The following is a 21,198-nucleotide window of genomic DNA, read 5'->3' as shown; positions in this document are numbered from 1 at the left end:
ATCTTGATACAAATCTAAGAACTGTTATTACCAAACCAACTTATTAATCAACAACAGAAAAAAATAGAAAATGGTTAACTAAAACACTGAACAAAAATACTACAGATATTTAACAACAAACATCTTATGTGAGACTATTTAATGTATGTAGAATTGTGAGCTATAAATGTAGACTTTTGTGCTATCTAGAAAGTTCAATATTCTCAACATTATTTCAAAGACTTGCAGCATCACAAAAGCTGACACCATACACAACAACTATTTGGAATGTTTCCCCCTATTAATGTATCTGATTGTGTATTAGCTCATCTTTGATTTGAGTTTTTTTTTAAAGTTTACTTGCTTATTTTCTATAATTCTATGACCTATTTACTTCGAAGAATAATATATCTACCCTGCAATGAGAAAAGACAATATTTGCTAGTACGTACTTATCTTCTGGCAACTGAGAAACAAATATAGGTTGCCTCGAGCCTTTCTGTAGCGTGAAAGAAGACAACTTTTTGCCACTTGTAATTGCTGCCTGCCAGTTGGAATAAAGGTCAAGGGCGATGGGACTGTGTAATTTCATTTTGACCAGAAGGACCAGATCTTTCAGTTTCTCCAGCATATCTCGCTTCTCATGGCGTATGTGCAGTAGGATTGTAAAGTCATTCTTCTCTAGCTTCACCACATACTGTAATGTCAACAAAAATGATTTAAGTTAACTTATTGTTAGGGAGGAATGTATTAAGTTAACTTATTGTTTGGGAGGAATGATTTAAGTTAACTTATTGTTAGGAAGGAATGATTTAAGTTAACTTATTGTTAGGGAGGAATGATTTAAGTTAACTTATATTAGGCTAGCATTAAAACATAGTGACAGTGCAACTGGTAAAGTAGATTGAGTTCCTTTTCAAGGTCTTGAGGCTCAGAAACATTGCTAGTCCTAGATTAAAAGGCTGGCAAAGGGGAAATACTAAGTTTGACTTGACAATAGGTTAAAGGTCAGCTATGAAATCTACTTACTCGACTTGGGTAGGCATCCCCAGCAGCAATGTATTGTTTGTTCCCATCGTACATAACCCACATCTGACTTTCATATTCACTGGTATAGAGTGTATCACTTAACAAGGCACAGTCTGGTGTCACCTCTGTGGCTTTAGGCTGAAAGTTATCAAGTTGGCCGAGGTGTTATCAAAGCTCATGATACAATAGTTCAATCATAAGGCTATTTATCTATGACATCTATTAGCTGCATCTATTAACTTCCTTTTGATTTTTATCATACAAAAAGAGCGTAGTCTTCTTAAAGTGAATGAAAACAAAAAGACTTCAGCTCTAACCTAATAGCTATTTCAGGTACAAAATTGTTGTGTCTGACTCTTATGAAAAGAAAGGCCAAGACCAAAAAAATTCTAAATATTCTAAATAAAACAATGTGTCTAGCTTAAACAATTTATACTTTTAAAAAAAAAAAAAAGCTTCCTAAAAGAAAGAAGAGCTATACACATCAGGTTTTAACTAAACAAATAATAATAATAAATAATTGTTAAAAAAACAAAGCTTATCTTAGGGAAAATCTTTGCCATATCTCTCAATACTGCAAGGTCTAACTCCCCTTATTCTATATTAAACAACATTAATTAATTACCACTAATTAATTAACTTTTTGATAGATTCATGTGTTGTCATCCACAACAAACAATTATGCAAAATTTCCACTTGATCCGAGAATTGGAAGTATGTGAAAAGCATGTAAAAAATTTGTACCAGACAGACAAGGAGAGTTAATAAAAGCTTTCTAAAAAAAAGGGCCTTTTTTATCTTCTCATTCTGAGCAAATACATGAAAAGTTCTTCTCAAGTGAAAGTTTAAAAAAGGTTGGTAACTTCCTACTGTATCACACTACATTAATAATCTACCATAAACACTGCAATCTAATGCATCCTTATCTATGTTAATGTCTTATTTGAACTCAGTTAAAATAGGTTAACATCATTCTCAGTTTTAGCACCTGCACCATGCAGACAACACACAAACACAGACACAAAATCTCACAATGTACCAAATGAAATGTGTATGTCAGATCAATGGCATGTATTTGTCGTCCATCCTTCAGCTGGTCTCTCTCAGTTGATAGGCATCGTATTTTGGAGTCTGTGGGCCTGTAAATTAAACAGTAAATTCAGATGAATACAGCAACAAATTCATCATTTAGTTTCAGTAGTTAACATAATTTTACCTTGAGCTAACTTCAATTTCATGAATTGCAACAATACACACACACACAAAATTGACAAATAAAAAACAACAACTAAATAGTGTAACTAAATAGTATTTATTTTGTATCTAACCAAACTATCAAACTATTTGAAACTAATTCTGTTTTCAATCTAACTCTCCTAAAACAACATTATTTTGCATTTTAATTAGACTTTGACGGCAGTTAACATTATTTACATTGAGCATTGTCCACATGTAATGCCAAAACTAATTATACAGTAACTAACTATTCAGTAAACAGGAATAACTTGTATTAATTAAGACCTAGATGAAATCTACAAAAGGAATTAACTATTTTTATCCCTTCATCCTCCTATAATTTTTATGTGTGAGAACTTCACGGAGAAATAAAACCATTGATCCACTAAATCCCCATAAATTTTAGTTTACAATTTTAAACAATGAACTAAGATTAGATACAAAAGTATATTTATTTTTCTCAAATGTAATAAAGTCCATCTGTGTATTTGTACATTTATATAAATATCCTATTAAAAACACAATGCTTCGAACCATTCGAAAAAGATCGTCATCGTGATCAAGAGAGAACTAACCTGAGAGGTGAAACAACTGTTTTCAAAGAAAGACTTGGATTTAAATCTTCTGATCGTAGTGGTGAAATAATATCAAATCTGGCAATGCCCTCTCCCCCATGCTGTGAACAGACAATAACAATTCCAGCGTATTATTAATGACATGGATGAATGAGTATTGACACATTAGAAGCAAGAAATAATAAGTTAAAGAAGAAAAAAAGAAACGAGTGTTTTTAGTAGTAGTATATAATTATTATTTTTGTTTGTTTGCATAAGTGTAAAAAATAGACTCTAGAGCACAATAGTGAGACAATGGAGTGCAACAGTGAGTCAGTGGAGTGCACAGGGCCTCAGTGTCCAAACAGTGAGTCAGTGGAGTGCACCTCCACAGGGCCTCAGTGTCCAAACAGTGAGTCAGTGGAGTGCACAGGACCTCAGTGTCCAAACAGTGAGTCAGTGGAGTGCACAGGGCCTCAGTGTCCAAACAGTGAGTCAGTGGAGTGCACAGTGCCTCAGTGTCCAAAGAGTGTCAATGGAGAAAGTAAACCAAAGGAGAACTAAGCCAACTAAATGTAATAGTGAACCAGTTTCGTTTAATTGTGAACCAGTAGTGTATAGTAACAAACCATATGAGTATAAAAGTGAACCAGAGAATGTAAAAGTAGACTGATATAATGTAATAGTGAGCCAGAGAATGTAAAAGTAAATTGATAGAATGTAATAATGAAGCAGAGAATGTAAAAGTAAACTGATAGAATGTAAATGTAAACTGATAAAATGTAATAGTGAGCCTAGCTTTTAATTGATCTTGAATTTTTTTTTCCTTAACAAGCTTTAAATACCAACTGAAGAGTTTTTTTTCAAAATTGAGATAGTGATTGATTTAGATAGTAGATAGCATCAAAGTTAGTTCCTAAAAATTTGAGATTTTAGAAAAGCGTATTTATATTAGAAAAAATAATTTAAAAGTGTAAAAAATAACGAGATTTGAAAATCAGCTTCAATGGCCAAAAGCGGAAGTGACGTCTTGTAATGGACTGAGAAAATGTAAATAAAAATAGACATAACTGGATACGTTATTGATAGCGATTCAGATGATATACTTATCTAACTCTAGCTGTCAAACAATTTTAAATGATACTTATCATGGGATGCACCAAAATGCCCTGAAGATAACTCTTCTACTTTTTCAAAATATATTATAGAGCAGATTATTTAATTAATATAATTATAGATAGATTAAAAATCATTAATAGTAAATAAAGTAATAGACAGGACTACTACTACTACTAGGACTAGTCACTAGTGACCTAGAGTAGACTGACTAGTGACTAGTCACTAGATCTATCATCTAGGACTAGGTATACTATCGTATATTATACAGTATATAAGTCTATTATAATTTTTATTATAACAAAACTAAATGGCTAGAAGATCTATCTATCTCTAATTCTAGCTAGGCCTTCTAACACTTTACTAGTCACTCACTAGATCTAGTTATAGTTATATTCTAGTAGTAGTATCTAGTTTATAATTAATATAATTATAATACTTGACTTGTAATAATACTAATAGTTTATAAACTAGTAGATTTAAGACATTTAAGTAGATCTAGAGTAATCTAGACTAGCCTCTATGTCAGGTCTAAGCCCAGTCGCCAACATTTTAATTTTTTAATGCTTGAATTTGTATATCTCTGTAATAGTAAGACCTAGTGAGTAGTGTCCTAGCATAATTCATAGATATAAATATAATATTATATTAGTCAAGGACTAAACCTAAAGCCTAAGCTAAATCTATATAGAATATATTTATAATAGATCTAATATAGTAATTATATAGCCCTTTACTAGCCCTTACTATACTTATTAATAAGGCTAGTCTTTAGATCTAAAAAAATAATAAGTCATCATTTATAAAAATATTGGTAATATTAAATACAGAATACAGATCTATACTAAACACATGTGACATGTCTTTAAGTCTTAAACTTGAACAGGGCCGATCCTAACGATTGCGGGGCCCTATGTGAAACTGATTGCGCAGGGCCTAGTCTGGGTGGGAATAAGGATAATAAGTGGAAATTAAGATTTTGTATTTTAAAAAATTTGACTCTGAATTTTATTCAATCTTTACTAAGTACAAGATTACAATCAAATTAACTTTACTTTACGAACTTTGCAATCTATGGCATATTATATTAATATGCCAGTCACTATTAAAGTAAATAAAGTATGGAAACTTCCGATTAAAGTGAAAATATGCCTAATTATTACATGAAAGCTGACAATGCCTTTTTTCTTTTATCGCGCGAAGGATTAACGTTTTCCGGAATGAATGACACCCACAAATTACAATTTTGTCTATTTTTCAGGAGATTTTTATGAGCTTTCATGAGATTTCCAGGTTTTATATATACTGGTATATATATATATATATATATTGCAATTTAACAACTGCACCTAGAATTAGCGCAGGGCCTATGAAAGTGCAGGGCCCACTGCGACCGCATAGGTTGCAGTGGCTTAAGACCGGCCCTGGTCTTAAATATATTAGAGTGCCTAGACCTAGGGTAGAGTTTAGTAATTTATTATTATTAAGAACAATAAGAGTTAGATGTTAGTGTTAGATCAGATAATCAGTATAACATATAATATATATATATAACCACTAGTTCTATATATATGTATACATAATTAAGTATTAATGTTAATAAATAAATTTTAAAAAATCTATTTTACAGAAAACATATATGACATGTGGCATACAGACAAGTTTACTAGATGGATCTTTCATCATTTTGGAAATACAAGAAGAGTTAATATTCCCTGTTTCTATTGTGAAACAAATCACAGAAGCATTCTACAATTGCATTTTATATAATAAATACCAATAAATGTAAATACAAAATCACATTTTAATAGAGTTCTTCATTATACATACAACATTATTTTAGTTATGTTCCTTTTCACTTGCTAGGTTTAGACAAAGTTTTGAATCAGGATTTAATATTATTATGTCATAGCCCAAAACTCCAGCAGGATGTTAGTTAATGGCATTGGTTAATGTTTGAACCTGAGACCACAGAGAAGACAGTTCGGAGCGCAAACCACACAACTTTCTGCATTTTGAAACGTATTCAAATTTTGATCATTTCTATGTTATTGCAGATTTGAATGTCCATTGCAATGATGACTTGATCTGTAAAGGGGTTACATTTTTAAAAAATAAGAGTTGGATCTCATTCTTCGAATGATGCTATTTATTAGAAATTGCAACGTGGAATACATATTAGAGGCCAAAAGAAAATCCACTGCCGAGGGAAGACGTAGACGTCGTAAAGAACATTTAAATTGACCACAAGCTGAAAATGGTTATGTCTTCGCTGGACATGGCAAAATATTTAGTTTGCAGCTAGGGCTGCGTAGCCATGGAAAATACTGCATTCCTCATTAACCTTAATCGTTCAACTCGACTGCCATCCTTATTTATTAAACATTTTAAATTATGAATAGCTCTGCTTTTTAATAACAATATAAAAAAAAAAGATATATATATTCAGTGATTAACTGGCAATAATTGGGTTACTAAAATTTAATAAAATAAGTTGCATAACTACATCAACAGTAGCTTATATGCATTACTTAATATTATATTGATACTACAATTTATTTTCCACTTCCCTGACTTCACAGAGAAAAGAAAAAAACAACAACTCCTTTTCCAGTAGGATAATCTCTTTCATTTTTATAGTCTAAACACTATTTAAAACTTTTTTACAGTTACAGATTAACTTGCTAACTTAACTATCTAATGATTCTATTCCAATCAACAAATAAGTCAAGCGTGGGATAAATTAAAATTCTTCAATTTTTACATATAGTAAAAATAGATTTATAGAACTATTTAACTTAAGTATATAGGCCCGAATATATTTAAGTAAGAGTGTAACAAAATCCATATTTCCTATATTAATAATATTATAGAATTGGTAGATCTAGGTCTAATTTTTTGCCTTATAGGTTAGTTTTTAGAAATTTAGATCTATATCAGACTACTTTTAAGTCTAGGTTAAGGTTAAAGCTATTTGCTAGTGTTGTACGGGGTTGTGACTAGATTCAAACTAAATGTAATCATGTACTACAATAACTACATTGAATGAGCTTAACATTGTAATTAATGTTGTTTTTTCCCATATTGGGCCTATTTATGGATGACTATAGTTATAGGTTCATAATCACTATTAAGTGTATAGATAGAGTATATAATTTTAAACTTTGTTTTTCTAGATCTAGGCCCAGCACCTCGATCGGATCAGTCTAGATAGATCTATATAGATAGGTCTAATCTCTAAATATCCAATACTACTATTACTAGATCTAGACTTCATCTAATTGAATTTAGATCTAAATTTAGGTCTACTTCATACATCATTAATGATCTGAGAAAAGAAGACCTAGCTCTTGATCAAAAGCAGTAGATGTAGAACTAGAATAAGCCTGAAGCAGTAACATAAGCCATAAATTGCATAACTTGACTAAAATGAAAGGTGAACTGAGGCGCGCGGTACTGCGTAGGCTGAAACGCTGTTCGCTTGACTAGATTAAGAATAAGCCGACAAACAGTAGATCTAACATGCAAAGCCATAAATTGCGTGATTTGACCTAATTTCCTCAACTCTAACATCCACTTTTATAAATTGGTGTGTTTTAGTCGCCTTTGTTTTCAGAAACTGGCATTCCTGTAAAAAGGAATAGGGAAATCTGAAAAGCGCTAAGCCATAAACTGAAAAATTTGACCTAATTTCCCCTAAAATACGTCATCGACCTTGGTTGTCTGGGAAATACTGATCTCGAATGGCTTCGAGATTGTGAAATTTAATAGTCCCTAAAACGCACATTAAATTGCTTATATCTAAATAATTACAAAGAAAATATGTCAAATATTTCGTATGTATGTTTTTTTAAGCATAATGAAACTAAAAAAAAGTATTACACCAGTTTCCGCGTCTGTCCCCAAAACCTCTTCAGTTGGTCTTTAAAAAGAACCTAAAAAAAGTGTATTAACAAGTTATGTAAATGGGGATGTTCATTGTGAGCTAGCAAGGTTCCCAGAACATGCTTAATTAGAGCCAGCAAGACCAGACCCAACTTACCATAACAGGATACTTGGCGTCAAGTTGAGCTCCATAGAATGACAAGTGTATATCTAAGGTCACATCCCCCAGATTGGCCCACCACTTGGCTACACATAGTTCTAATGTACAGTCACCCTGAGAACAGGTTTAACATTGTGTGGTATAGAAAATTGAATATTGTATGTCAGACAAGCATTATGATAGAGACTTTCTTTGACTAAACAGTAAAGTAGCACTAACAATAAACCATAATTTACAAAAATACAACCTAATAAAATACTTACGAAGGCACAAAGTTATAGAACTTTTTATTCCATATGCTAGGACAAATTTCTACAAGTCCTTCTTCCCTAGTGCCATTAGAGCATGAAAAACCAGTGAATTATATATATGGCTCCTTTTGTCTCGAAAGGCAATGGATGCGCCCAAATGAGTCACTGGTTTTGGCTTAATCTTGAGACGGGGCAGAATCTGGTGTGGCTAATCAAGCCAATTCTAGAACGGCAGACTTTGCCACAATTCGTACATGTGTATGCCTCTGATTTAGGGCTAGCAGACAGGGCAGCTTTCTTTTTATCCCTCTTGATTAAAGCCGCTTCAATTCTTTTGTTCTCAGCAAGGGTTGTCCCAGCACGCACAGTCTGTCTCCATGCACTCCGGTCTTTGGCTATGTTTTCCCACATACTTCCACTGATGCCTGAGGCTCTCATGTCTCGCTTGCAGACATCTCTATATGTTAGTCTTGGGTGGCCCTTGGGTCTGACTCCTTCCACAAGCTCAGCATATAAGATATCTTTCGGGATTCTACCATCTGGCATGCGGGTGACATGTCCGAGCCAGCGTAATCTTCTTTGTGTCAGGAGAGCATACATGCTGTTCATATTGGCCAGTCTCAAAACTTCCTGATTGGAGACATGGTCCCTCCAAGAGATGCCCATTATGCGTCTCAGGCAGCGCAAGTGGAAACTATTCAATCTGTGCTCTTGGTACATGTATGTTGACCAGCTCTCACTGCCATAAAGGAGAGTGCTCACAACACAGGCGTTGTAGACTAGGATTTTGGTCGCTGTGGTCAATTTACCATTTTCCCAGACGCGCTTGGAGAGTTTTGCCAATGCTGTGGTAGCTTTTCCTATCCTTTTTGTCAGCTCGATGTCTAAGTCTAGGTTACTGACAATTGTTGAACCCAAGTAGGTAAATTCCTGCACCACTGAAAGGGTGTGGTTCCCAATTTGTATTATAGGTATTTCTGCGACGTCTTGTGCCAGGATTTCGGTCTTGGAGAGACTTATAGTAAGGCTAAACTCTTGACAAGCAGCTGCTAAGGCGTTCACTAGCTTCTGTAGACCTCCTTGTGAGTGAGATACGAGTGCCGCGTCATCGGCAAACAGCAGCTCCCTTATCAAGATTTGACGCCTTTTCGTTTTGGCTTTAAGACGTGCCAGGTTAAAGAGCCTTCCATCGGATCTGCTATGGATGTATATTCCGTCTTCCAGGGATTTAAAAGCACTGGATAGTACGACTGAGAAGAAGATGCCAAATAGTGTATGGGCCAGAGCATGAAAAACCAGTGAATTAGCAGAGTTTAAATCTCTAATTTACATTCACGAATAGATTTAACACATAGGTATGCCTAGGACATAAGTATCTTCTCTTTTGAAGGAACATCAGCAATTTATAATACAATGTGGAAGTCCCTACTGAAAAGCTTTTTTTTTCACCTTATTATTCTTTGGCAATAGAAATAAATGAGTTTTAGATTATCACTACATAGACCTCAAGTTTTTTAAGTCAAATGTACATACTCTCAATGTTTTTCTACAGTCAGGTGGACATTTTGATTGTATTTTTTAAACGGTTAATTTTCTTTTAAATAATAAAAAAATAAAGCATAAATGCCAAACTAATGAACTTTCAAAACTATAGCAGTGGTGCTTACAACAAATGTTTATTGCTTTTGTCCACATTACTAGAATATTTGGTTTCTGGTTCTCCCACTGATGACCAATTTTTTGTTTCTAATTTTTGCATACAATTTGTAGATAAATTAGTTGCTTTTCTATCTATAAACCTACCAAAACTGAAAAGGCATAAATTCCTTCCCCTCTTTCTAAGAGAGTTACAATTTTGGAAAACTCATGATCTTTGTAAGCTGTCTGAGGAGATATCTGTAATGTATGAATCAGAAAACGCCCACTTTTTTCGGCATCTAAAGAAACCAGCTTTAAGACTGGGGAAAACAAAGAAAATAAGCTGTTATCAATCATTATGCTATTAAACTATTCTAAAGCAAGAGATAAAACTAAATTCAATTCACTTGCATTGCCTCTGAAGGGTCTTGAAAATAACATGGCAAGAAAGAATGTTTTACACTGAGTAAAATGTGTATTACATGCACACAAATTTGACTTATAAAAACAACAAAAATAACACTGAAATAGTGTAATTTTACTAATGCACTGACCTGCATATGAAGCTCCAAAGGGCACATGAATGAATCTCCTGAGTATCTGGCCAGGTTTAAAACTCTGACCAAGTGTTGAAATGGTGTAATTAGTCAAGTCTACCAGCCTATACAAACACAAAAGTGTGATTTTTGTTTGCCTTCTCTAAATGTACAGCTTTGATAAACATGTATACGTTTACTATATTCTAATAACAACTAAAATGTAGCTCACATAACTTGAGGACATTGTTACAAAAATCTGTTGTTTTTTTTTGTAGACTATGAACGATATAGAAAGAATCAAACAATTACTTGCTATTATTTTCTCCCTATATGGTCAGTGTAAAAAAAAAGTTCAAAATATGTTTTAATGCAATAAAGATTTTGTCAGTATATCAAGAATTGATTTTTTTTAATAGAATTATTTTGTAAGCATGCACAATTAGATTACCTTGGTAACAAACTCAAGTATTAACAAAAATGCCAACAAAACAAAACAAAAATAAATAAACATGAAATAAAAAAAAAAAAGTCAAACAAAAGGACCTGTTGCATAAATTTTGAGAACTAGGAACAATCTTTGGAGACCTAAGGCATTTCTCAAAGAAACGTAAACCTGTATTTGGGACCACCTTCATGACTGATTTGCTATTCTGTAGGTGACATTTGTAACAGGCTGGGAAACTAGATTGAAGGAACATAAAATGTTGTATTAGTGACTTGTCTACATTTTGGTGGGATAAACCAAAACCGCTTTTTGAATTTGTTGTGACTCTTGCGCTCTCAACCTCAGAGCACAGTTCAAGGTGCAGATCAAACCACAACAGCTGGAAACTAAACCTTTTTTTTTTTTTAAAATAGACCAAATAATGCCCACACAAAAATATATCACAGAAAAGAAAGATCTTTCAGTTTTCAATGAAGGTTTGAACATCAGAGCAAAAAAAAAAGACTCGCAAATGACTCTAAAAGGAGCAGAAATAAAAGAGACCACCTAAACAAGACATGAGCTTATGACAACCTAAAGACATGGGCTTATGACAACCTAAACAAGACATGAACTTATGACAACCTAAACAAGACATGAACTAGATTCCTGGAGGAAATTCCAAGCCAAAAAAGGCTGATTCTGTGTTCTAAAACTAAAAGACTAAAGTGAAGCTTAGAAAAAATTGTGAGGAATATGTTAGTGAGTATAGGGTTATGATTTTGGACAAATGTTTCATTCCACAAAGAAAGCAAAGAATAACTGATGAGAACATAGTATACATGCTGAACTCATTAAAAAAAAAAATCTTACCTGACTGGAACTACAACTGTTATAGGAATACGAATTAATGGGCCTCTTTCTATATTTTCAGACTCAAATGCACGGATCTAACAATAAATTAAAACAGAAGAATAAACATTTATAAGAAAACTAATAGAGCACATGTGTAACAAGCTAACAAAACTACACACAATGTAGACCCTCACCAATTTGCATAGACCCTCACCAATTTGCATACAAAGCAGCTAGAGGAACTGAGGATGCCATTCTATTGCTTTTGGACCAGCTTTATAAGCATCTCGATATACCCAAAACATATGCACGAGTCCTCTTCGTAGATTTCTCCTCGGCTTTCAATACCATACAGCCACATCTAATGATAAACAAACTGAGTAACTTAAATGTAAGCCCTTACTTGCAAGCATGGGTTCTAAACTTTTTAACCCAACGGCCCCAGTATGTTAAAGTCAACAACACCAAATCGTCAACTCGAGTACTATGTACGGGTGCTCCACAAGGTTGTGTACTTTCTCCTGTGCTATACACTCTTTACACTAATGACATAAGAAGCATCTATGACTCAGTTAAACTCATTAAATTCGCTGATGATACTGCCATAGTCGGTCTTATTTCAGGAGACGAAACTCAGTATCGAAGCTCGATAGAAGAGTTTACAAACTGGTGCACCGACAACTTTCTAGAACTGAATGTAACAAAAACTAAAGAACTTATAATAGATTTTAGAAAGAAAAAACAAACTATACGTGAACTGCAAATAAACACTACATCTATAGAACAAGTAAAGGCATATAAATATCTAGGCATTATCATCAACAACAAGCTTTCATGGGAAGACCACCTTGGAACTCTGACAAAGAAAACAGCCCAGCGACTTTTTTTTCTATACAAACTCAACAGTTTTAAATTAAATAAGAAGATCCTTGAGACATTTTACGGCGCGACTGTACAAAATCTTCTAACATACGGAATAAGTTGTTGGCAAGGCAACGCCTCATCTAAACTGTTGCAACGTCTAGAAAACATCATTAAAAAAGCATCAAAAATTACACTCACAACATTACCACATTTAAAGGAACTTTTTGAACAAACATGCCTAAGAAAAATCGAAAAAATCTTGGAAGACAACGGCCACCCGCTCCATCAGAACTACGCCAGGTCGTCGCGAAGTGGGCGACTGCTGTCAATCAAAACAAGAACGGAGCGGTACAAAAACTCGTTCGTACCTCACTCGGTCAGACTCTATCACCGCCACTCATTGATCAGGGAACATGAAATGCACCAAGATACCTGTGTGTAGTCGCTGAATGAACTCTTTATGTTGTCTGTTGTATTTATGTGTATTTTTTCTGTTGTGTTGTCTTTATATGAGAAACGAGTCCTTGTAATCACAACAAATTTCCGTAAGGATCAATAAAGCAGTCTTAGTCTTCTTAGTCTTAGTAAGATTTTTGGAAAGTATAGTGGAGGCATTCTGAGCATATAAGTGGCTGTTAACTAACTGAAAGTGAACTTACTTCAGCGTAATGAATGCCCTCTGCTAATCCCCTGGGGTCAACTTTGACAGTAAATGTCCTGCTGGCATTCATCAGTAAGAAACTTGTGGGAAACTGAACCCACGACTGTGTACATGTCAAACTGAAGTTGATGTTAAAGTCAATTTTGGTCTGTGGATCTGAAACCAATAATACATAATGTTAAAAAGATGTTTTATTTAAATATCTTTATATCTATGCAGTGAAAATGTTGGTTTGCAGTAGTAGTTTTGAGTTCACTCAGCATGTGGACTATTAACATTCAATACAGGGAGTAAAATCGGCTATGTATGACAAGGCATCAAAAGCCAGCACACTGATATTGCTGGTTAAAAGTAAAGTTCCCCTTTCAGAGCTTGCGATCTATAGAGCAGATGATGCTAAGGTCATCTGTTTCCAACCTTTGACGAGCAGGGTGTCATGTGGCCAGCACAACAACCATAACCAACCCCTTTACTTTCCCCAACTAAAGTCAGGTACCCATTAGAGTTGGGTGAACTCAGGGGCGCCCTGAAAATCCAGAAATTCAAAATCCCAGTCTTCACCAAGATTCGAACCAAGGACCCCAGATTCCACAGCCAAGCACTTAACCACTAGGCCACTGCTTCTGATTAGTCCAAGAAAATAGGACCTGCGTCATTTAGTGATTTCTTTCTCCCTTTATTGTTTTTATTACAATGATAGTTACCATAGGAAAAGAATCCTGAACACAAATGTGAATGCCCATAGAGTGAATACAAATATATTTCTTATGTTTATTACCAGTTTGTTCTTGAAACAAGGGTTCCACTGACACAGTTACTTCTGTTGGCTTTGTAACTTGTGGCAGTTCCCTGAGATAAATCCCTCTGTTGTTCCCTGAGCACTGAGTAGTTAATTGCACATGTTCCCCAGGACTATTCTGATATTTCACACAGTAGCTGAAGGCATTTTCAACCTAAAATGATAATAGAAAAATAGGAATAATCTTAGTGTAATAACACAATTAGAAACTAGAAGTTATAACAAAAGTATAAGTTATAACAAAGTCAAACTTCTTGTATAATAAACTTGCTCAGATCTCCTGATCATATCAAAGAAAATATTTGAAGCATTAAATGATATTGAAGTGCGTGAACATATTCAAGAACAAAAAATTGCTACTAGCTAGCCATTACAATTGCAAAGACTACAGTTAGCAAATGGCACCAGATATAGCCTAAGATTCAGCTACATAAAACTTTACCTGTACTAGTCCTTGTCCAGCAGCAAAGACTTCCACATCTTCCAGTTTAACTGCTGTGTTTTCTAAAGCTCTGCGCACACTAAATGGTGAAATATAAACTCTGCTTGCCTTAAGCCCAGACAGGATTAATGCTGTGAACAACAAAGAACTAAAATCAACAGGGACAAGCAAAATACAAAAAAATACTTTAAAAAAACAAACGAAGCTTATAATAAGTGTATCAATTAGTTTGGAGTAGTCATGTGATTAAATTTGTAATAGATCTACACTAACAATAATCAATCTGTGCGATTAGAAATATTTTTACCAATTTCATGCCTTTAGATTTCTCACTACGCTATGATCCTATCACTTGTCTGGACCAGTTGGAAAGGGGTGGGGGAGAAAAAGTGTCTGGTGATCGTTTTTATTTTTTTTAAAAAAAGGTAATGACCTGAATTTGAGCTCATGAGCTAAAGCCTTCTCAGGCTTCCCAAGCCAACATGGTAACCACTCTGCTAGTGAAGAATGTATGAACATGGAAGATTGTATACTCATCTATTGTTTCTATTTCATGTTTGTGCTAACTAAGCCTCAGACGACGACCTAATTAAGCTTTCACCACCACTTTACTCAAGTTCTTCCCCTTGTTCAAGATACCAGACAAAAAAAATGAATTACATATAGTTAACTAATAATTGGTTAACTTTTTAAACTGATTCTTGTGTTGTTAGGTAAAAGAAATAGTTGTGCAAAATTTCAGCTTGATCCAAGATTTGGTGAGGGAGAACAAATGCTTACAAACTTTTTAGCAGACGAGTTGATATAAGCTTTGTAAACATGAACTTGCAATATGCTAATGTCAAGACAGTCTATCAGTTCAAAACAATGTTATTTTTCAAAGTAAATATGGTGGTGGCTACATTTTTCTTCTAGCATTTAGCATTTAAATAATGCTACACTCAGCATTAGCGTAATTTATTAAATTTTAGGCAGCTTACACACTGGGTGGGATTTTGATGTGCCATATCTAGATATTCCATATTTTTAGTTGTTTTATTTGTTGTGAGAGTTTGTAAGAAGAATCATAATCAAATTACTGTTTTGTGTTTGATTCATCTCTTGAAACTAGAAGCCCCAACAAGTGCGAAAGCATACATTTAATCAGGTAGACCACTTAGTCCAAGGCAAAGGACAGCAAGTTGGCTGTTTCAAAGCACTGGATGTTATGATGTTAAGTAAATTCTCATGCTCTCCTTCACATCTTTAGCTTTATAGTTTTTAATTTATGGCCAAAACCATGTACTGTGCAACCAGCCTTATGGTTACATTGAAAAAATAATATCTGGAAAAAATCTAGTAGGCAGCATATTTACAGAAATAAGTTAGTGCCACCACTAACTATTGAGTATAACTATAATTAAGGGTTCCAAAGACTGTCAATGCCCCTGGTGAAAATGGGGATAAGAAATGCTCCCAAGGCTCTCAATGCCTCTGACAGTCAAATCCAGCTCCTTGCCTTCACGTGGACTTTCCCCCTCCCCATGTGCTTGTCAGAGGTCTGGACTACAATACTCCAGTCTATGGCTTTCAACTGCTCTACTATAGGACGTAAACCCATCATGATGTTGTTTTTTTTAAACTGGTAAATGTGAAAGCGTGAAGGGGCCTGGATCCAGGATGTGATGATTCCATAGGGCATTCCCAGGACACAGTCCACTTTTTAAAGTTTTTTTCTACTGCAAAACAGTTTCATTTGGAGAGCTCTGTGGATGGCAGAGAATGGACCACTTGGCCAACCCAATGGATATTCAAGTCACAACTAGACCCAGATGTTCTTATGTAAGCATCTTAGCAACTTGTCAAGTCCAAAAACATCCTTAAAATGCAAGGATTATATAAAAAAAAAGCCTGAGGAAACACTCAGCTAACATAAAGAAGAAAACTATTAAAAAACTATTTTTAAAATGCACCGACCTATAGACCCACAAGCATTGGGAGAGCTCATACTAGTCCCATTCATCAATTGGCACCCTCTCAAAGTCCAGTTAGGCACAGAGGCAATAGCCCCACCTGGGGCACTGACACAGACACCAAGGGCACCATCATGTCTGAAAGGACAAAGTGTTTTCTAAATTAACTGACCATAAAATATCTTTAAAATGACACAATCCTCTGGTTTACATAGCACTTTAAACTAGCCTGCTTTGAATGAATGTAAAATCCTTAGCTTGCCTAGTGAAACATCAAAATAGACAGACTCTGAACACAACATGTTAGTGACATCATGTAAATAAGGGTATTGTAGATTTTGATTATTTACCAACAGTTAGCGCTTGACTTTTATGGTAACTACATCGTTTAGTGACAGACTCGACTGTGGCCCTATTCTGTATTCAAGTTAGTTATTTTGTATATCTTTGTGGACTTAAGTGATTTCTAATAACTTTGTGAAGAAGTTGTGCATGAAAGTTTTCACATCTACTATGCCCACCCATTACATGCAAGCACCTTGGATATTTATCAGTAAATCAACAGTTAACAGTCAAAAGTTCTTTACAAATACCAGTAAAACCATTCTTAAAGAGAAAAGCAATAACTTTAAGTGAGCTTCTAGCAATGCTACTGTAGCATGTGTGACTGAGAGACCATTGATAACAGTTATACATACGCAGGGCCTCGTGATGACCAGGTGTAGTGCATGGCTGGCAGTGGCTCCCTCATTGAGTACCCAGCCATCATCATCTGTGGTGTAACATAAGCACCAACAGCTGGCAGACAGAAAGTAAAAACATACACCAGTTTGTCAAGAATATAAAAAAATACTGATTCATATTTTGTAAGTAACAGCACTATCAGAGACATCTGTCAAGGGTTAACGATCTACCAGACCAAAGACAGTTTCAAAGAGGAAGGTTGAATGGGCTAATAACAAAATGAATTAAACTTCATTCAGTTACAAAACTGTTTCATGCTGAATGAAAAACATTTATCCAAAAGTTTAGGTTGAAAATGATAGAAATGTAAACTTTGAATATGTGCAGTTGATGACCCATAACAGTAACTAATTGTAAGTAACAAATAACAAGTTTAATTGACTTGAGGACTGAACTAGATAAACTTATACTATAAGAAGAATATGACCATAGCTTTGTCAAACTGTGTATATTTAATGCCCAATAGTGGCAACTTTAAAGGAAGACAACTCTTCCTGCGACAGTGGTTTGTTTACATACATGAAAACAATTTTTCAACATTAATAATTTAAAAGTTCAAGAAGAAATTTTTTTTTTGTTGCTGTTTAAAATGATTTAAAACATTCTATAAACATATAAACGTTTAGATTCATACAAAAGACAGTGGCATTAATATACTCTAAAGTAAGCCGATATAATCACCTATCACAGCAGATGTTGTCCCTCCTGGGGTGCCCACTGTGGATATTGCAGGACCATTGTTTCCAGCGCTGGATACAAAAATGACTCCTTTTTCATTGACTACTTGTGTTATGAGGTTGATGACACGCCTATGTGAGACAATAAGAAAGAAGAAAAACTAAAGTAATACACTTTAAGTCTTAGTATTTTTTTATTAAGTCAATCTATCCTAAAAATGGTGCAATATAAAGATAATTCTGTCAATGTAAACAAAAGTTATCTTTCTTTAAATCTCCACAGAACAGGTGAAGATATTGTGTGGGCAACAATGAACACTTATTAGGAATCAGTCAATTTAGAAATCATTCTAGCATTTCAATTAACATTCTAGACCCCTAGACTGTTACAAAGAAAATTTGATCAATAACTGTTCTATACAGCTGAAATTCCTCATTTGTAAATGACACATGAGAAGTAGTAAAAATTGATCAGGAATATTCAAAAGACATTTGAAAAACAAGTTTAACTTTTTTCTCCCTCCTTTTGTAAACAAAAAATTAAAAATAAAATAAGTCTTAAAATAAATATTTCTATTGCCACTTAAGTGAATTGAACTGTATAATACAGAATTACTGAATTAGGGAGGATTTAAGAATGTTCATATTGCAAATGGCTTTCAATAATTAAAGTGTTCAGCTTATTTCTTCAAGCCCTGTTCTTGTCATTTATTCAAGCATAATGTAAACTAGATCTGTGGACAACAAATTCCCATTGTACCTGAGCGCATCAATACATTGTAATAGTTCACATGCAGTGTGTCATAGACCATGTTTTGAACTGGGGTGCCTGGGGTTGGAACTAAGAGTTCTGTTATTATTCATCCATTATAAGAAAACAATTAGAACCTAACATTCAAATTGAGAACTATTGTTTAAAACTATGAGGATCAATACAACTTCAAAAAAAAAAATAAAAAAAAATCTACATATTAGTATACATCTCATGCTTAAGGGAAACAAGCAAGGTTTTTCAAGTAAAAAAATATATACATTTTGGCAAAGGAAAAGAAGTCAAGACCATCTTGACACAGGACACTACTAAGATATTTTTTTTTGTACACACAACAACACTTGTAACTTCCAAGTCCAAAAAGTAGATGTATAACATTTTGTTCTATCAGCAAAATTACAATCTAGGTCAAAGTAAATCACTAAGAGTCACATTTGTGGACAACCTCAAACTATAAGAAGATAATACTTCACACACAATTAGACTCTTGAACAATGTGTACCTGAGTTCCTTATCTAAATAAACATTATGCATAAGTATTGTTCTGACATCAGCTCTTCTTTTCCTAGAGGTCAATTTACCCATATTAATTATGAAAGGTTTTAATACAGTACATCTTAGGCTACTAAATAATAACATATCTGTGATTGTTAAAAAAAAACACATAAGCTACAGTTACTTTAAACTAAAAAGCATCCTCACTCTTCAACCCCCCCCCCCCCAATAAAATGTGTTTAGAAAGTTGACTTTTCCATTCACTTTGCACTGCAAAATGTTAAAAATTTCAATATTCATGAAAGATTGCACTGGTCAGTCACTTTAGCATTACAAAGTCAAAAGTTTTATGATGAACATAATGACCAGGACACTGATCAAGCAAGCTTGCTAGAATTAGTTTAAACTAATAAAGATTCTAGTCAAACTCTCTTAATATGATAATATATGGAACCATGTTTGTTACAAAAGCATTAGTAAGCAAATGAGTTTAACAACTTTACAGACCCATATTTTCAATTAGTCAAGCTTTAGTTGAAGTGAAAATTTTTTTTAACCCAGTGGCAAAGAAAAGTCAATGAGAGCAATCTCTTTACTACTGAGACATTCAATTCTCTGAGCTATTGAACTCTACTGATCTCACACTGGCACACTACCGGACATAGTGCAGATATAATACCACATTGTTGGCTCCCTGTTGGAATCTTAAGATGACCTTTGAACTATCCTGGTGTTTAACAATATTGGGAGATGGGACCATAAGAGTTTCAGATTCTCTCACCCTGAATTGCAAACTTGGGCTGCCTCACCATAGCTGTAGTTGATGAGATCCACTTTATGATCCATAATATATTTCATCTGGAGGAAAAAAAAAGTATATTTACTCATGGTCTGGCTACCAAATGATAAAACATAAGGAATCTTTTGTTCTGAATTGAAAAGGTAACAACTACAATGCATTTAATATATTGTTATAAACCTGGTGGTGGCACAGATGGGGGTAGTGGTGTGTGTGTAGTCAGCCGACGCAAATCGCCCCAGGCCAGCGCTAGACGAGCGGTCAACCGTGACGAGTTACGACGGTCAGCCGACGGCGGTTCGGGAAGGATTGCCGACGTGAACAGAGTTCAGGAGCGTCACGAGAGTTGTAGTCATCTGACCACCTAGAAACGTCGAGCGGCGTTCTGTCCAGTTCGAGAAGGCCAGTAGGGACCCTATATAAGAGAGGAGGTGTTGCAGTCAAGACTGTGGAGAAAAGGGGCTCAATACAGCAAGGTTCAGAAAGCGGGTTCACGACAGGAGTTCAGAACACGGTCGACTACAGCACAGTTCAACGGTGTGGTTCTGTACGGAGCATTACGACGGTTCAGTGCGGAGTACTGTCAAGTACAGTTGAGACGAACGGCGTCTTGATCTTGGTCTGTGATCGAGTCCGACACAACGAGCCCAAGTGTGTGAAGTCAGTCCCGAACTGTTGAACCCAGTGCAAGCCCGGAACGAGACAGAGAGGCCAGTGCAAGACTTGATACGGCGGAACGGTGTTATCGGAGAGATATTTGTTATCGCAGAGCTATTTGTACTATTCTACGTGCTGCCAATTGTACAGTATTGGCTGTTATTTATGGACATTAAACCTTTACGTTATTTTGGAGCCCTGAGTTGTCAAGTTCTTTAAGTTGGTGGTGTATGGTGCAGTTTGCAGAGAGCCTGCATAGTGAGATTCGTAACAATATGTATATATATATATATATAGAGAGAGAGAGAGAGATAGATATGATTTACAGTTACATGATGTAAGGCAATGTTCAAAGAAAGATGACAAGGAAAAATGATGGATTGAACAGGCATATACATGGGCTTGCAACTTTACAATAATTCATTCTATCCCCACAACAGCACCCTGACAAAGGTTAGGGACTATGTTGAATATAGATTAGAAATAATTTTGAAATGTTTACAAAGTGATGCTGCTGGTCATTAAGAATACAAAATTAACAGGATTCAGGTAAATAGCCAAAGCGTAAAAACCTTATCAAGGACTATTTCAGTTTGTTAATTTATTAAAAATAAAAAATCAAATATTGACCTTTTTTTAAAAAATGTGCAAGTATTTAATGCATAAAAAG

The 21,198-nt window shown here is 34.7% G+C and overlaps 1 protein-coding gene across 2 annotated transcripts in view; it reads right to left on the bottom strand.

Moving 5' to 3' along the window:
• The window catches only part of LOC106056392 (tripeptidyl-peptidase 2-like), a 33,551-nt gene that overhangs the window by 6,872 nt on the left and 5,481 nt on the right, over positions 1 to 21,198 (bottom strand). Inside the window, exons 9-24 of one of the 2 annotated variants that reach the window (XM_013213117.2) lie at positions 19,854 to 19,930; positions 17,810 to 17,937; positions 17,083 to 17,182; positions 16,389 to 16,522; positions 14,433 to 14,563; positions 13,970 to 14,144; positions 13,190 to 13,347; positions 11,685 to 11,761; positions 10,931 to 11,068; positions 10,403 to 10,509; positions 10,014 to 10,168; positions 7,957 to 8,073; positions 2,820 to 2,920; positions 2,048 to 2,147; positions 1,009 to 1,146; positions 432 to 676 (exon numbers count right to left, since the gene is read on the bottom strand). In XM_013213117.2, the coding sequence (XP_013068571.2) occupies positions 432 to 676; positions 1,009 to 1,146; positions 2,048 to 2,147; positions 2,820 to 2,920; positions 7,957 to 8,073; positions 10,014 to 10,168; positions 10,403 to 10,509; positions 10,931 to 11,068; positions 11,685 to 11,761; positions 13,190 to 13,347; positions 13,970 to 14,144; positions 14,433 to 14,563; positions 16,389 to 16,522; positions 17,083 to 17,182; positions 17,810 to 17,937; positions 19,854 to 19,930 (2,081 nt within the window). The remainder of the gene's footprint in view (positions 1 to 431; positions 677 to 1,008; positions 1,147 to 2,047; positions 2,148 to 2,819; positions 2,921 to 7,956; positions 8,074 to 10,013; positions 10,169 to 10,402; positions 10,510 to 10,930; positions 11,069 to 11,684; positions 11,762 to 13,189; positions 13,348 to 13,969; positions 14,145 to 14,432; positions 14,564 to 16,388; positions 16,523 to 17,082; positions 17,183 to 17,809; positions 17,938 to 19,853; positions 19,931 to 21,198) is intronic. The other variant, XM_013213118.2, reaches the window with a different exon arrangement.

This window comes from Biomphalaria glabrata, chromosome 15 (assembly GCF_947242115.1).
Source record: "Biomphalaria glabrata chromosome 15, xgBioGlab47.1, whole genome shotgun sequence".
NCBI lineage: Eukaryota > Metazoa > Mollusca > Gastropoda > Planorbidae > Biomphalaria > Biomphalaria glabrata.
The sequence above is the reverse complement of the archived record's forward strand: the minus strand, read 5'-3'. Positions and strand labels throughout refer to the sequence as shown.